Source organism: Larus michahellis, chromosome 3, assembly GCF_964199755.1.
Source record: "Larus michahellis chromosome 3, bLarMic1.1, whole genome shotgun sequence".
Classification (NCBI taxonomy): domain Eukaryota; kingdom Metazoa; phylum Chordata; class Aves; order Charadriiformes; family Laridae; genus Larus; species Larus michahellis.
In genome coordinates this window covers 20875779-20893399 of record NC_133898.1, presented here as the reverse complement: position 1 = coordinate 20893399, position 17621 = coordinate 20875779, and the positions used below count along the sequence as shown (strand labels likewise).

Here is a 17621-nt window from a genome sequence, read left to right as displayed (position 1 = left end):
CAACAGGGCGAAGCAGCACACTAACTATAGGTATCAGACATTCCCTGAGGCTCAGAAATAGCTTCTCTTTTTAATTGCCGAGATTTCAGCAACTGGCCTTGCTTTCGGGGGAGTTGGGGGGTTGTTTCAGATACTGGCCCCCATTTTTGGTGGCAAGCCAGTAAAAACAGTAGGAATTCCCATATCCTGTCTTGCCACCAAAAAAGGTGCATTTTCAACAGCTGTGTCAGCACAACAGTATGTAAGGCCACACAGCAAACTGGAAAAACGAACAGATCTTAGTTGAAAAAATGTGTTACTAAAAACGGTGCTGCTTTTAATCCAAGCATTGGTTTGATCCCCAGCGCAGAGTTACAAACAGCTGTGGCAGCACAACCATGGGGCCATAGGTGGTGGTGGTGGTGGTGGCAGGGAAGATGAAATCCTTAAGATCGCAGCCAGGAACAGGCTATGTAGAATTGTGCATCAGGCTGTATATAACTGTCGTAGTGACACATCACATTTTCTTCAGAGGTAAGGCCAATTACAAAATCCCTCTCTCTGGTCTTTGCCCTGGCTGCTGCAGTTTGTCACCTCCAAAGTTGTGCGTATATAATAGTTTTAGAAGCTGCATCCTAACCTGGATCACAGAAATCATCTGGGTTAAGGAAAAAGAAATACCAAAATGGGTTTGTTTTCTAATCTGGCTCTGTCGCATTTGCTCAACTGCAGAAATTGTGAACAACAAGGCTAATGACTGGCCACTGGCAAGATCCTAAGACAGCTTTTGTGTCAAAAAACACATAAAAGATCCTGAACATTTGAGTCAAAATTAAAATCCTCTGAAAAGCAACCCTAAGGTGCTTCTGACTGGACAGAGCAAAATTGGGACTCTTCCTTCACAAAGAAAATATCTGTGTCCCACTTCAAAAACCTGGATCCAAATTTGGCAAGCAATGGTTTTGTGAAATGTTACAGGGTTTGCGCTACCCATACCTTTCATTTTCATATATTTACATCCCCTGTGTGTCTGTAAAACACTGCCAAAAGCAATCCCTACTTTGCAGTTATAAACGGCTACCCAAAACTTGAGACAGCGTCGAAGCACTCCTTCCAGGTTAGGTTCTGTGTTTTCGATAATTGCTCTGTCAATACATCTATCACCTTTAATCAGAGCTGTTGATTATTGGCCTCTCTGAAAGACAACTCTTACATTTCTGAAGCTAGGTTCTCAGACACAGCAGCATCTAAACTCTGTGAGCAGTTCTGGAAAGAAAAAAAAAAAGTCTTCAGTCTTTCCACTATTCATAGCCTCCACTCATTGGTGCAAAGCCCTTTAACAGAATTGTTTAGACCACATAACACCCACAAGTCGCAATTTATTGAAGTTGGGCAGTCTAATCACTACAGACTTTTTCAGAGTTGATCCCCACAGTAACAATTATTTTCTGCTTTACTGACTCAGGGAAATTCATTCTAGTTTTTCTCCCTTCAACTCCCATCCACACTTTTATTTCTATGCCATGTTTCTTCATTCTCCCTTGCGCCTATTGTGCCTTTTGTGGTCAAAAAACCTATGGCTAGTATTTCCCCATGTTGCTAGCGGAGACTGGAACAGCCTGCATAATTTGTCCCCTTACATGCACATCTGCCCTAAACTTTGCAGTTTATTTGTTTGGCCGCAATGTTGAGGTTTGTGCAGTTCAGTAAAACGAGCTTAAAGTCGTGAGTCGTTATCAGGAGCTTCTGGGTTTTCAGCGCGTCCCCATGAAATAGAGAATAGAGGACTGCAATTACTGTTTATTGTAACCGCAGCAGTGACACAGGCCGTGTAGCGCCGTCAGAGCTTGGCACTGTGGCTGTTCACGCTCTTTGTGCAATTAAGGAACAAAAATCACAGGTCACCAAAGGAAATGGGATTTTAAAACGTAACAGGAGAAACCGCGGATTATTTTTCTTTCCTCCCTCATTTCTCTTTTGAAATGAATTCTAGTCAGTTTTATGTAAATGCTTTACACACACACAGACGTATATGCGTATTTGGACAACGGGGTTCCCCGAGATCTTTGTAACTTCCTGACTTCCAGGCTCTCCCTGAAGCCAGCAGCCTGCCTCCCAGCGCCAGGCCCAGCCTCAGCGCCCTCCCCAGCGAGGCCAGCGAGCTGCTCCTAAACGTCCCTTTTGTTCGACGCGGAGCCACCCTCCAGTTTAACAAAGGACCTTCCAGCCCGGGAAAACCTGGACCAGATTCAGCTGTAAAAGCCAGCCGAGCTAACGCCCCACACTCGCGGCCTGCTCGCCCGCCTGACCGAGGCCGGCCCTGGGCCTCACCGCCCGCCGGGTCCCCCATGGCCTGGAAAAGCCAGGTCGGGCCCATCGCCCCCACGCTGGCCCACCCGCGCCCCCAAACTCCCCTCCGTGTGCCTCAGACCGGGAGACTGAGGCGGAGACAGCCCGCACCTGGCCTGGTGGAGCCCCGCTGCTGCCGCCCCCTTGGAGCACCCAGCCGCAGGCAGCCGGGCGGGCCGCCTGCCCCCTCCGCCGGCAGCGGGGCTCGAACCCGCGACACCCGGCTGGCGGGCGGTCGGCCGGCCGGCCGGCTAGTCCGCGCTGCTCCGGTGCGGCGGCGCGGCCACCAATGGGAGCCCTCGCTTCCGCCGTGGGCGGGGCCGTGCGTGCCGGCATCCCGCCGCGCCGGGCGGGGTCGCTGTGGCAACGGCGGGGCCGGCATCTCCGAGTCAGCCTCTGCGCCATTGGGCGACGGTTTCCCGCCGGCCAATGGGAGGTGCCGACTTGCGGTGACGCGGCGCCCGCCTTCGGCGCCATCTTGCTGCCGACCGGGGAAGCGGAGCGGAGTACCGGGCCGGCCTCGCCATGCCGCACTATCAGGCCTGGGAGGAGTTCACGCGTGCCGCCGAGAAGCTCTACCTTGCCGATCCCATGAAGGTAAGGGGGGAGCCGGGCCGAGAGGCTTTACGGGAGGGACGGACGGACGGACGGACGGACGGGCGGCCGGGGTAGGCCCCGGGAAGGTGCGGCTCTGGGGTGAGGCGGCGGTCGGCGGCGGCTTGGTGGCTCCGGCGCTGTCGCTTTAGAATTGGTTTATTTTATGAGGTTGCAGCCTTTGAGACCGTATCATTTGAATTAGTCTTCCTGGAAAAATTAAAGCATTGGTTAGCTCTTACGGTGCGTTGTTGCCTGCAGTGTCATTTCGGAGTGGAAGACGTTAGCTTCCTAAGGAGTAACTTCTTAGTATATGACAGTGTTTTCTTTCTGGTAACTTTTTCATGTGTATTGATTGGTGGGAACGTTTCATAACCTATTCACTCTCCAGAATCAGCATTGCATTTTAGCTAAAAAGTAGCACAAAAGGTAGTGTGGAACTTGTATGCCTGAGAAAGCTTCTATAAGAAAGGCCTAGTTTTCCTCACCAAAAATAGAGGACACAGAGAAACCCTCAGAAGCAGTATTTGATGTCTGCCTTTAATTAGCATGGTTGACCACTTACTATGCAATTGCCACCTATCTACTGATAATAAAATAAATTGTTCTGGTTTACCTTCTTGTGCTATTTAATGGCCAATTAAATGAAAGAGTTTGCCAGGGGTGTCACTGCAGCCAGGAGTTGCTCTTCCCCTTTTCTTAAGGGGCCTCCAAAGGCAGTCTGTTCTCATCTATGACAATAAATTTTCTGTTTATGAAATAACTTATATAGGCCACAGGGTCACAGCACGAGTACCCTCCTTTTATTTGCTAGAGAACTAGCCTGAGAAGCTTCTGTGTGTAATTGGGCTTGTCAGGAAACTGAAGGAAGAACAAGAATTGTGGGATGTTAAAGGAGGTGGGTCTGGGCTCTTCATGGGCTGGTGTGGCTGGGCAGTGAGTGGTCTTTCCTTATGTGTGAGCAAGTTGTCTATCGAGTCTATGCCTGCTGCCTGTGGCAGCCTCTCCTGTGCTTTTGGGCCTGCTTGGCTGAGAGATGTACCGCTATGCAGCTGTTATTGTTTGAAGACGACAGTTCCTTAAACAAGAAAGATAAAGCTGTGGGGAGATCCATCTCAGAGCAGGAATTTCAAAACATATTTTGTAGTCAAGGAGGTTGTTGACCATTAGCATGGGTCACTCTGTACAACAAAGACCTGTTTATAGTGTGAGTTCAGAATGTTCTCAAAAGGACACCTTGCTTTGTTTCTAGTTACTGATGCTGGCTGAGGCTTGAAACAATAGATAGAAAGTCCCTGTGGCCAGCTCCCCATTCAGGGAGGAAGCATTTAATGCTCGGTCAGTTGCTGAGGATGTTGATTTTTATCACCGTGATTTTGAGAACTTTGGCGATTTGAGAGTGCAGAAGGACTGTGGACAGGTTAAAACTCAGGGCAGGTATCTACAGTAGTAACTGGCTTAGTGAGAAGTTGAATGCTTGCTTTCGGACTTCAAATTTAGCCTTATTGAGTCTTGAAAGCAATTTCATCTGCAGGAGCTCTCTTCAGTCTTCTGATTTTAGTTACTCTAAAAGTGTTATTCATGTCCCTTTTCACTTGCAAAACATCAGAATGTTTCATATCTGTCTGTAGGCTTCAGTGCAGCTATTGAATTAACTGTAGGGACTGGAAATACAATGTTTTAAGATAATAGTGTAGGTACCGTAGAAGAAAAAGCAGTAATGTTGAGCTTACCCCAATCAGTTAATCCCTTCCAAGTCTTCATGTAGAACTCTTTTTTAAGTATTTCAAGACTATAAACACAAGTTTCCCTTCAGTTTTTCTGAAGCATGATATATGGCGAGGGGACATCTTGTATTGATATGGCTCTCATAATTTTTCTTACTTGTCACTGAGGTCCCTGCAGCTGCTGTAGTTAGAGTGGGTTTGAACGCACCCAATGTGAAGCTTCCTGATGCTAATATAACAGCAGTTTTGTATGTTAGACAGGGAAATGTGGCGGTTCAACTTCTAAACCGTCCTGGCTGTAGGATTAGGGGCCAGCAGAGCTGAGGACCATCACAGAGGTGACACAAGGTAGTCTGAATTTGGGCATATTTTCTTCAGATATGTTCTCAGAATTGTTAATAGATGTTAATTTTTAAAATGTTTGTCATTTCAGGTACGGGTTGTTCTCAAATATCGACATTGTGATGGGAACCTCTGTATCAAAGTAACAGACGATGTAGCTGTAAGTACGGAACATGTTCCCCTTTCAGGGCTTACTGTACCTCTCACAGACTTGCGTTTTGCTGTCAGTCAGCTTGTGAGCTCTTAGCCATTGCTGTGAGAGTGCCTGACACTTTCCTAAAAAACTTGTGCTCAGCCTTCTCTAGTTGCTGTGTCTGTGACTGACATTGACCTGGGGTTCAACTCTGCATGGTCCAGGAAGAGTTCTGACACTTCAGTGTTCTTTGTGGGTCTCAACATAATTATTTTAGGATTCTATGAAAACAAGCAGTACAAAAATCTTGGACCTTGTCTCTGCCTGAAAATGCATCATGGAAGTGAAGGACAATTAAATTGATATCTTTCACAGGGGAAGGCTGGAGTCAGGTGATTCATGAACTTGGACTGTTTTCAGTTATGGGCCTCTTTACCTGCTTCTAGTCACGGAAAGCTGTTACACCAGTGGGGGATAGGGGGTTGGGTTGGTTTTCTGGTTTTGGCTTTTTTTCTAAAGGTGGGAAGGGAAGTCTTGCTTGCTGCTAACTCTGTAGAGCTAACATAGCTGAAGGGAAAAAGAAACTGGTTTTCTGCTGTTTGTCTCTGAATTAAAATAGGAATTTAATGCTGTCAAAAAGTTGCTGTGTTGACAGCACTGAAGAATGGAGCATTCTGGGGTTTTTCCATTGTTAAATCAGCCTGGGCAGTCATATTTGTGCTGTACAGGTGTAAGGAGTTGCTTAGTCTGCAAAAAAACCCTAAGCAGTCTTTCTGCGATAAATCAGTGGCATATTACTCTTGTTCTTTTGCATTTACAGGCTTGTCACATGAAGGAGTTCCTTTTGATCTTAATCAGATGTTATGTTCCTTATTTAGAACTTTCTTAGAGATTTTGCTTGGGGGAGGGGATCCTCTTCAGTGGGAAATACTGGACTGATTTTTATGTCACTTGCAGTGTAACATTAAGGACTGTGAAAGGCAAAATAAACTTGCTTTCAGAATATAAAGAATAGGAAAGTAATTTTGGGTTTAAAATCTGCTTCTATTTTTAGACAACACAAACAAAGGTGTCTTTAAAAGACAGTTTTAAAACCCAAGTGTTGGCACCTCTTTTGAGAGAAAAGAAACAATCATGAGCTTTCGCATTTTCAAAATAAAAGGCATGAGCCTTTCGGAGAAACTTAAACGTAAACACAGATGCACGTGTATTTTAAAACAGGGTAGATGTGTGTTGGTGCTGTCTCATGGTAACAACATGCCACAAATGAACATTTAAGTACTTACCGTGGTTTTGTGTGTTCCAAGCACAAATTTGTTGCAATTATAAACAGGATAAAAATGGTTCAAGTGAAAAACTGATGTTAAGCAACTTTCTCTTACAGTGTTTGCTGTATAGAACGGACCAGGCACAAGACGTGAAGAAGATCGAGAAATTCCACAGTCAGCTAATGCGACTCATGGTGGCTAAGGAATCCCGCAGTGCTGCCATGGAAACAGACTGAATTGCTGAAAATAAAATGAGTGCTCCGGTCATATTTCACTGGAAGAAAATATCTCTTGGATTTGAATGAATGCTGGGACAGGAGATGCTTTTATGTACCAAAGTGGACCGATGACAAGGATGAAGCATTTCCCACCCCCCAGACTCCACTTTGGAAAACTAGGGAAATAAATGCTTTCAATTGAAAGCTTATATTTATTTTTGGGAATTGAACAAGAAACTATTCTTACACATTAGGTATGCTAAGATGACAAGTAAATACTTTAAATCTACAGTACTTTAGTCTGAATTTGATGGGCCACAAGCATATTTCTGGAAAGTTACTATAAAATTTCATATAGATTTCGTTGTGTTCATGCCTTATGCTGGTGTATTCTCACAGTGAGAAGGGCTATGAACCTGACTAATACTGTAGCATCATGACTGGATCTAAGAACTATTTACATAAGCACTATACATCAGAGGGTTTTAGAAGAACGGATGTTTTCCAAACTGAAATGTTAAAATTGCCAGTTTGTATTAGCACTGTCAATAGCAAGATTTTAGCTTTTAGTATTGATCTTGGTCATAAGCTGCGCAACACTGTCTGTGATGCGGTTTGCAGAACTGTTCTATTGGATAAATCAAAATTCTGTATTTTAGAACAAAGTAAAACTTTGCTTGAATATTGCTACAGATCAGTGAGAAACTGGGAGTTTCTTTTCTGCTTATGCAAATACTGTTATTAAAAAATAGCCAGTGGCTTTTTTCCGGTACTTGAACTATTTTATACCAGCAGGGAGGGACCTTTTCCTATCCTTGCTACAGGCAGAGTTGAAGTATATCAGCAAGACAAATTCTAGAAGCTGTTGCCTATTATGTTAATAGAAAAAATGCTACCAAACACTATCCAGATTCCTTATTTTAGCAGCTTGCTAACTGTGCATTTTTAAATGTTACATGTGGCAGATGGATGTCAGCCAACTGAATAAATGGATGAAAACCAGCTTAATAAATACTTAAATACCACTGTCAAAAATAGACCAATGCTCCTGTGGCTTAGACTTGTTTCTTATTGTTACCTCTGGTAGGGTGATGGAAGCCTTAATTGTCCTTTGCAAAGGCTTTTTGCTTCAAAACCCAGTAGCTGAAATTGATACTTGCTTTGACTAGATCTTGCATACTTACAACCAGATGAATGTTTTAATGTAATTATGCTATTGGTATAACTAGGCTTTTCCAGCACTAATGTTTTGTGTTAAACCAAGCCACAAAAGTAAAGCGGAGCCATACAAAGACTTGTCTGTAGTGGCATTTATGTATAACAAAACAATCTACTTAAATAGCTACCTGCTGTCACTTACATAAAAATAATTGATCTACTCAGAAGCGGTGGAGTTCCCACATTTGCCAAGAGCTCTGGGAAAAAAAACCCAGGCTTGAATATTGCATTAGAGTACCCTTGCAGCTGAGCATGGAATGTTGCATATTGTTGGAAAATACTGCAGTGCTAAATTCCCAGTGGCTACTCAAATAGTAGTCTACAGGAGTGACTGGTACACATGTAACGTTTTTCTTTTTGTATTGCCTTTTGAAATACAAATAAATCCTGAGAGAGGGCTAAACTTTGTTCATAGTTAAACTTTAATAAGATACTCTAATGCTGAAAGTTTTTCTTGATGCTCCAAATCATTATCTTAATATTTTCAATCTAGTATATTAGATAATTAAGCCATTTTTGTCTAAAGCACTGTTCTGCAGTATGAATGGTTGCTACACAAAGTCATACAAACAAAGATTTAAGCTAAGTTAGGAGGTGAAAAAGCTGCAGCTATTTCAGTATGATTTTTGGCCACCTCTTATCCATTGGTTTGGCATGTAGATGTCTTCTGTGAGCTGAGGGACAGAAAGGCTTGAGTGGCGTGAAGGATAAATGGAGAAGAGTGTAAATAGACTTGGTGTACCAAGCGGAGGATGTGTTGTTAAGCTTATTCTCCATATACTTGCAGAAAAACTAGGGCGGTTCTGTGCATAATACACAAGAATACTGATAAAGCTACTGCTTTTAAATTAAAAAAAAAAAAAAAAAGGTTTTTTTAATTTAAAAAAAAAAAAAGGTGCTTCTTGACTTTGTCCTGGAATTTTCAGCAACTCCAATACTGTATTCATGGGGTGGTAGAAAAGCTGTGAACTCAAAAGCTCTGCTTTTTTTGTGCTTATACTCTTGTTGAGAGTGCGTGTGTGCGTATGTACGCTGATCACTTTCCAAATAAACTTTCCATGAGTTAGTCCATCATATTGCCAACTACTGCAATGTGTCCGCTGGTACGTGATTGAAAAAAATCAGCTTAACAGGGCTGTTGCGCCAAAGGGGTGCCTGAATGCGTGGCATGAGAAGCACTGAATTTGGCAGCCCGGCAAGTGCTTCTGATCACCAGCTGGGAGTTTGTGCCGTGTACAGGCTGCAGGCAGGCAGCACAGGAGCAGATGGGCAACCTGTCCAGCTGCGGACAGGCAGCTGCCTTTGCAGGAGAAGCGAGATGATTTTTTTTTTTTTAAAAGAAAAGGATGTTTTCTATTGCTAATTATATTGCTGCATGTTACTTATCTTCAGTAATTGTTCTGTTTTGTGAGAATGGTTTAATAAAGAGTATGGGTGGTGTTACTGCACAAAGAAATTGGATTAGTTCACCCATGGAATTTATTCTGGTTTACTGGTGTTCTCACTTCCTGGATTCTCAGTGTCTGGATTTCAGCTCTGCCTTTGTGCAGAGCACTTCAGCTGACTTTGTAGCTGAGCTCTTTCTTAAGTGCAACTACATTACTTCTCTTTTCCTTCAGGGGTTTTACCCTTGAGCTTCTCTGTGCTCAGTCCGTTCTGTAAGTGTATTCTGGATTACAGGAACATCCTTAAATTATCTGTAGAAGTGAGACTCTTGGTCACAGGTCTTAGATTTAGAGATCCTTATGAAAGAGGCCTTTGTTTCCACTAAAGTCTTGACCTAATGCTTTTAAGAGCAACAGATTTATTCTGGAAAATGGGAGCCTGAGTCTGTGAAAATGGGAAATGGAACTGAAGCCAAGCAGCTGCTTTTAAAAATGTTTTAACCTGTCAAAATAATCATATTTCTTCTCAGTAAGTTCCTTCCTGCGGTATAAAAGTGGTTAATAATCAACATTTTGCTGTAATAAATGTGAAGAAACCCTGGATTCTGTCAGATGCGGTCACTTATTACCATGGGTTGATCCTAAAGTATGACATCATCTGGGAGGTGTGTTACCCCTCTCGCTGTAGGCAGGACAAATCCTCTCACTTCATTCAAGTCAGGAGGGGAACAAGCTGCTGCCCCCAGCCCACCTGTGCTTTTCTCGCTTCTGTTCCTCGCTTAGGGGAAGATAAAACTATAACTATAATTAAGTTTGAGATCTAAGGTAGAAAAAATGAATATATAGCGAATAAGTGGTTTTTTCTGTGTAGCTTATTCTCTTCTAGACTGCAGATTCCGCACAAGTCCCATTTTCTTCAAGAGTCTGAGCATCAGTGGGGGACTTTAGGGAGTACAACTATTATTTGTTGTACAATCCTCTGTGCTGAAGTAACTTAAATCTAATTGACTGAAACAAAGCTGGTTTGGTCAAGCATATCTAAGTCTTCTTGCGAAGATCCTTTAAGAAAGGTTTCTGATAACTTTCTTTTTTTTAAAAGGAAACTAGTCTATGAAGAACTACATCTAGTTTTTGCTGAAGTTAATAGTGATTTGCTTTTTAAGACATGGGGGTGTCTGTTCTGAAAAGCTGATACCACTTTAAAGGTAGACGCTGTGTGACTCAAGATAACTGCAATGGTTTGTTTATAAAGATTTTATCTCTTACAAAGGCTTTGAGAGTTCAAGGACTGGTATTTAAATACAGGCAAGAGTTGAATTGTCTTTGTTGCTGGGGATGACATAAAAACATGCCTTTCATCTCGTACTTACTTTTACAGTAAGTAGGCTCTAGACTGACGTCCAGATAGACCTCCCCACCTTTATGCCGGGCTGAATTATCTCACTTTAATTACTACGCACTGAAGGCAGATGTGGGCTTTTTAGTCTGTAGAAATGTTGTTTTTTGAGATGAGAATGATGCCGCGGTATTTTAGAAGCAGATCAGTTACTCAGCAGAATACAAAGCCGTGGTAGTTTGCTAACCCCTGCTTATTACGTGAGTTTGTGTAGGTCCTGTAACTGTTCTAACAGGCTGAATGCTCTCAGGAGAATGTGGGCTGAAACTGGACCAGGTGAAACCCAAGTCTGTGGGAACCGTGCCAGCAATAACACGGTCACAGTGGGACAGCGGAGAGAGAACTGCCTTCATGCGAGTCCAGGCCCTATTGTTGAAGGGCGTCTTTGTCTCTTGGTGAAGCTATGTGATTGTTTTCTTATACCGTGCCAAAGTTAGTTACAGGTGTGTGTTCTCGGAGTCCTGTAATGGGAACGCAATTACTTTCTGCCATTCTGAAAACATAATTAGTCATGAGCGACTGTGGTGTGTTGAGCCTGGCTGGATGCCAGGTGCCCCCCAAAGCTCCTCTTTGCCTCCCCTTCCTCAGCTGGACAGGAGGGAGAAAATACAATGAAGGGCTCGGGGGTTGAGATAAGGACAGGGAGATCACTCAGTAATTACCATCATAGGCAAAATAGATTCGACTTGAGGAAAACTAATTTCTTGCCAATCAAATCAGAGTAGGGTAATGAGAAAATAAAACCAAATCTTAAAACACCTTAACCCCCACCCCTCCCTTCTTACGTGGCTCAGCTTCACTCCCAATTTTCTCTACCTCCTTCCGCAAGCAGCACAGGGGGATGGGGAATGGGAGTTGTCATCAGTTCATCACACGTTGTCTCTGCTGCTCCTTCTTCCTCAAGAGGAGGACTCCTCACACTCTTCCCCTGCTCCAGCCTGGGGTCCCTCCCACAGGAGACAGTTCTCCACGAACTTCTCCAATCTGAGTCCTTCCCACAGGCTGCAGTTCTTCACGAACTGCTCCAGCGTGGGTCCCTTCCACAGGGTACAGTCCTTCAGGAACAGACTGGCTCAGCGTGGGTCCCCCCGCGGGGTCTCAAGTCCTGTCAGCAAACCTCTTCCAGCGTGGGCTCCTCTCCCCATGGGTCCTGCCAGGAGCCTGCTCCAGTGTGGGCTTCTCTCCCCATGGTTCCTGCCAGGAGCCTGCTCCAGTGTGGGCTTCCTACAGGGTCACAGCCTCCTTTGAGCATCCACCTCCTCCAGCATGGGGTCCTCCACGGGCTGCAGGTGGATATCTGCTCCACCATTAACCTCCATGGGCTGCAGGGGGACAGCCTGCCTCACCACGGTCTTCACCGCGGGCTGCCAGGGAATCTCTGCTCTGGCACCTGGAGCACCTCCTCCCTCTCGTTCTTCACTGACCTTGGTGTCTGCAGAGTTGTTTCTCTTACAAATTCTCACTCCTCTCTCTGGCTGCAATTGCACAGTTGTGGGTTTTTTTCTCCTTAACTATGTTACGTCCGAGTCGCTACCACTGTTCCTGATGGGCTCGGCCTTGGCCAGCGCAGCGACAGGTCTGTCTTGGAGCCATCTGGCTTTGGCTCTATCTGACACAGCGGAAGCTTCTAGCAGCTTCTCGCTGAAGCCACACCTGTAGCCCCCCCCGCTATCAAAACCTTGCCACACAAACCCAGCACAGTGCCATCTCTGAGTGCTCTTGAGAACACCCAGTCTTCTAGCAAGAACCAGTGCTCAGCCCATTAGTACTCCCTGTACAGACAGCTCCTACGTCTTGTGAATGTTGATATTATAGTACTAAGGGTATAGCGTGTCTCTTAAACTCTAACGTTGGTATTTATGAAAGTGTTTTCCATCTAAATGAAGAGCAGCTCTGAGGATATTTTGCTTTGTTTTTGTGGCAAGTTTTGATTTTGTGCTCATATCCTTCTGTCCCCTTTTTTGGTGGTAATGCTAAAGTCATATTTTTAGAACTTAAAACATCAGTCATACCGAGAGGTCTGGGAGAGACTGGGGTTTTTTTAGTTTCCTTTGAAGTTGTGTTTGCGTGTTGGGTTTTCATTTTTTTGTCTAGAAGTGGTATCTGTTCATAAAAGGACTAATCTGCATTGTTCGGCTTCCACTGAGCAGAATCTTCCTGAGCATAGGCACGTGGTTACAGGAGGATTCCAAAGACTGGGTTCTTGGAGAGGGGGTTGAGTTTTCTGCACACCTACCGAAAGGCTTTGCTGGCTGGTAGTGAGCAAATGAGGTTTTTCTGCTCACATTGGCTAGCAAAAATGTGTATTTTAACTGGATTGCTCATGCATGTAAATACAGCCATCTATAATAGAGTTCTGCTAGCATTATGTGGCTAGAAGATGAAAGGCTTGCCTCGGGGCACTGACAAATGAGCTCTGGCAAACTGTGTGTGTGGCTTAAAGATGTTACCACCCAAAGGCATCTGCTCTTCTAAGGAATCGGCAGGCAGGAGGATGAACTGATGCCTCAGACACCTCCGTGTGACAATGTCTTACTTTAAATTGCCATAAAAGATACCTTTTAAATTTGGGGGCAGGAGGGAAGCTGACCTTTTCAGAGTGATTGATGGGGGGGGGGGGGTGGTTATTTTTTTTTTTTAAACACATTTGCTGTGGTGGTGCTATGGTATGGCTGAGGGCAGTGGCCAAAAAAATAAACAAAATTCACCAGGGGATTGTTCGTTTGTGCCCAGAGGCAAACCTTCTCTGTGTTGGTCACGCAGCAGACCCACGTAACATGGGACTATATTTAAACATGCAAATAACCAACCGTTTTTTTAACAGAGCAAACAGATGCTTTGCAAATAGTTTCTTAACCACTGCAGCAATATTCCCTGTTGTGCATCTAATAAATGCGCAAAGACTGGGGTTCCACACCAGCCTCGGTCAATGTAGCAGCTGGTTGCTCACCCCTGTTGCCTCTCTTGCCACACAGTTCTAGTGTCCCTCAGAGCCTCAGCCGAACCATTCCAACGTACCAGTGCCTCAGGAAACTCCTTAATGTTCCTGGAGAGCTGCTGGTTTGGTGTTGTGCCTGGTTAGTGTGCTGAGATGGCTTCACAAAAGGTCAAATGAGGGCTACAGGGGGTGAAATGGAGAGGTTGAGGGCTCCCAAGATGAGTGATAGGAGCAAAAGAGCCAGGGGTTAGATTGGCTCAGGCTGCCACAGAACCACAGCCTCGATAACTTGCACCTTGCTATTTCCCTGACTTGCATGCAAAAACCTCCAGCCTGTCGCGTTAAATGCTCTGTAATGTACATGCCATACAATATTTACCTAAAAAATAGCCATGTCTGAATTTGTTTCTATATTGTTCTAGTTCATATGGATGGTACAGAAAGTGTGGAACTAAAGATGGTCGATGATGTTCTGCCTAAAGGCCTCTAACACTCTGGTAGCCTCTCAAATGGAGTTACCAGAACTGAGTATGTGATACAAGGTGAAGATTATATCATGGATTTATAGAACTGTGTTGTAATTCTTAACATTCTTAAAGTGCTGGTGCTGGGGCAGGGGTTCAAGAAGGGATCAGTGTGGTGAGAGGCGTATGTGACTGCAGTAGTAAGGGTTCAGTCTGCAGTAGCTCCAAACCAATAAATTCTTCAGGCGCCTCCAGAATACATCCAGGTGGCCAACCCTCAAAACACCTACAAATGCTGAAACACCTACTGGATATGATTTTGCTGGTGGTGAGAATGGAGTATTTTGATTTCATGACCTGAGAAGAGTTCTCCTTCCTCATCCCTTTGACTTCCTTCTTCTCTGACTCTTTGTTCCTTTCTTCTTTTCCATTTGTTTTAAACTTATCCTTTCTCTTTCAGATCTTTAAGACATGTTCCTCTTGTTTTCTTCTATATAGTTGATCATGGTGAGTTCTTGGTTGGCTAGGGGGAAGAGGATTGTTTTACAGTTGGATCTTTACTTTCTTCTACTTGAGGGTGCTAATAGAGGATTTTGTTCTGAAATCTGAGCTTGGGTAGAGAGCGATTTTGCTTTGCCACACTTGCAAAGAGTACGTGTGTAGGTGTCACAGAAGCATCGATAATAAATCACATGACCAACTTCCTTATCCAATAATAGGATAAGAAAATATTTTTTTCTTGATATCAAAAAGAGCACTTAGGCTTTAGCAGATGAGAAGATCCTTCAGCACAAACTCTGTGTTGGAGTATCTACCTAGGTTGCAGCAATTAATTTACTTTCCTGTACTGCAAATTGCATACTACTTGACATTGTTTTACCTGGCTGATGACTGCCTACCAGTCTACAACTTGTAATCATTACGTAGCAGCAAGTCTTCATAATAATTTGTCATCAATATCTGTCTTTTTAAAAATCATTCCTTACATCGCAAGATAAAAACTGTTCTCCAAGCACATCTGTTGTTCTCAGCTTCTCTGTGCTTATGTGAATCTCCGACAGAGCTCTCTGCACTTCCCCTCACACCAGTAGTCCCATAAGTTTCTGTCATGGCCATCTCTTCCCCTTAATTTCTGCTTGCTGTAACAAACTCCAGCTGCTTTAAAGGTGGATATAATGCTGTGTAATGTTCCTCTACCTCAGCTCAAGACTTTAAAGCAAAACTAACTTTTAGGAACGCCAGACCATGGAGTTGCTCATGTTTTCCATTTCTATTATTAAGAATCATAGAATTTCTCAAGTTGGAAGAGACCCACCCATAAGGATGGTCAAGTCCAGCTCCCTGCTCCTTGCAGGACTACCTAAAACTAACCCATATGAGTAAAAGTGTCATCTGAATGCTCCTTGAACTCTGACAGGCTTGGAGCCGTGACCAGTTCCCTGGAGAGCCTGTTCCAGGGACTGAGCACCCTCTCCGTGAAGAACCTTTTCCTAATGTCCAATTTCAGCTTCCCCTGATGCAGCTTCATTCCATTTCCTCGTGTCCTATCACTGGTCACCAGAGAGGAGATCAGCACCTCCCCCTCCGCTGTCCCCCATGAGTAAGCTGTGAACTGCAATGTGGTCACCCCTCAGCCTTCTCTTCTCCAAGCTGAACAAGCCAAGTGACCTCAGCTGCTCTTCATATCTCTTGCCCTTGAGACCTTCTACCATCTTGGTCGCCCTCCTCTGGACACACTCTAATAGTTTGATGTCCTTGCAACACAGTACTCGAGGTGGGGCTGCACCAGTGCAGTGCAGAGTAGGACAATCGCCTCCATCAACCAGCTGGCAAGGCTGTGCGTGGTGCACCCCAGGACACGGTTGGCCCTTTTCGCTTTAGTGGTATTTGCATCTCTGTGTTTTCCTTTGATAGGCAGTGGGAGTTGTACCATTTTCACAACAAGCAGCCAAACCGGTTCCAGTTAGGAGGAATGCGTGTAAAGAACTAAACCTGGTGTGGTCTTCCTGTTCTCTGTATGTTTGACGTAACTACTTTGCTCATTGCTGTTTGCTACTGCTACGGCTGTAAGAGTCCCACTCACAGATCAGAAGCATCGTATGTCAAATCTGTTAAATCACAGAGAAAAACTGATATTTAATGAATTTGCAATTTAAGAGCGATAACAAGCACAGGAAGACATATATGCAAGAGTGGTATCTCCACGGTAGGAACTCTGAACTACCCTGTCCACTTCATGAGAGGAAGAACCGGAAGGCACTAAGGAGGTAAGAAGGTGCCTTCCTGGATGACTGAAGACACCTGTTTTAAGAACACGGGACAGTCTGGATAAAGTATGAAACTACTTCTTTAACAAGTTATAGAGGCTGGAGTTACTGGCTAACTAGAGATTGGAGTTGGCATTTTTATAACAAATAGGGGATAGAAGAAATGCAATTTTTCATTAGCTAAAATAGTCAAATATGGTATCTGTCTGGTTGCTATAATAAAGTGTTATGACAGTGGGACATAAAACAGTTGCATTTTTATCTATCACCCTATAAAAGTTATGCTTTACTACAAAATTCAACACAGCCTTATTTGTATGTTTGTGAAATGCCTGTAGTCCTACAGAAGAAAGATGGGTTGCTTCTAAAGCTTTTGTTGTCCCAAGAAAAGTTAGCATGGAGCTGTTGGTGAAGACAGACGCCTCAGAAGGGGCAGAGCTCTCAGCCAGCATGTTTGGTGTGGAAGAAGAAAACAACAAAAAAAGACAAGCCTTACTTACAGAACAGTTTAAGCACCTGTTGGTTTAAAACAGATTACTTTTTAAATTGAACCGCTATTGCTGCTCATAGCAAAAGAGCAAGAGATCTGCACCGAATACTCTTTGGGCAAAGGACTGCTTGAGCAGACTGGGATGATTGGGTAGAAGAGATTGAAAGATGTGAAAGGAATTGTTATGTGACCACAAGTCTGCCTGTTAAGACTTCTCTGCAACAATCAAAACAAGAGAATTGAGATGGCGTGGAGGTGACAAAAAAGGTAATATTGGAACCTGGGAGTGGAGTGATAGATGAAAACTGAGATTGAATGGGAAAACCTCGAAGAGCCAATAAAGAATTTAAGTTGCTTGTTATGTTCTTACTGATGGGATTAGTTGTTACAGCTAGACCTTCCGAGGCTCGCTCTGATCTCTCTGACCAAGTTTGGAAGACAGGCCTTGGAGAACACAGGTTCGGGGAACAAGCACCCCTGCTACCTGCCTTCTCAGTGTGTTCATTCTGTTAGTCACATAGTTACACCGCACAGGAGGGTAGGTGGGGAGGTGGAGCAGGCTAACGTGTTTCTCTTTAAGTCAGTCCCGCTCCAGCGCGGCGAGCGCTGGTGAGATTGCCTGAGAAGCCATTTAGGAAGCTCACACGTGGTGCTCCTTGGTAAGTTAGTTGCTGCCTGGCTCTGCCCTAATTCTGGCATTGCAACTGTGAATTAGCATTTGCTGGGCTGCAGCCTGTAACCCTCTGTGAGCGCCTGTCCCGGGGAGCCCAGGTAGCCCCCGTCGCTGCCCTGTTGCCCAGCTTTTGGTCGGTGCCGAACACCAGTGTGCCGGGCTGCGGGCAGGCAGCCACCA

The 17621-nt window shown here is 44.4% G+C and overlaps 1 protein-coding gene across 1 annotated transcript; it reads left to right on the top strand.

Annotated features, from left to right (window-relative positions):
- Window positions 1-2767: 2767 nt before the first annotated feature.
- Window positions 2768-9814, top strand: SRP9 (signal recognition particle 9). Its single transcript, XM_074579008.1, has 3 exons — window positions 2768-2925; window positions 5083-5151; window positions 6509-9814. Exons 1-3 carry the CDS (start codon window positions 2854-2856, stop codon window positions 6626-6628), a joined length of 261 nt encoding a protein of 86 aa, XP_074435109.1. The 5' UTR covers window positions 2768-2853; the 3' UTR covers window positions 6629-9814.
- The last annotated feature ends 7807 nt before the right edge of the window (window positions 9815-17621 follow it).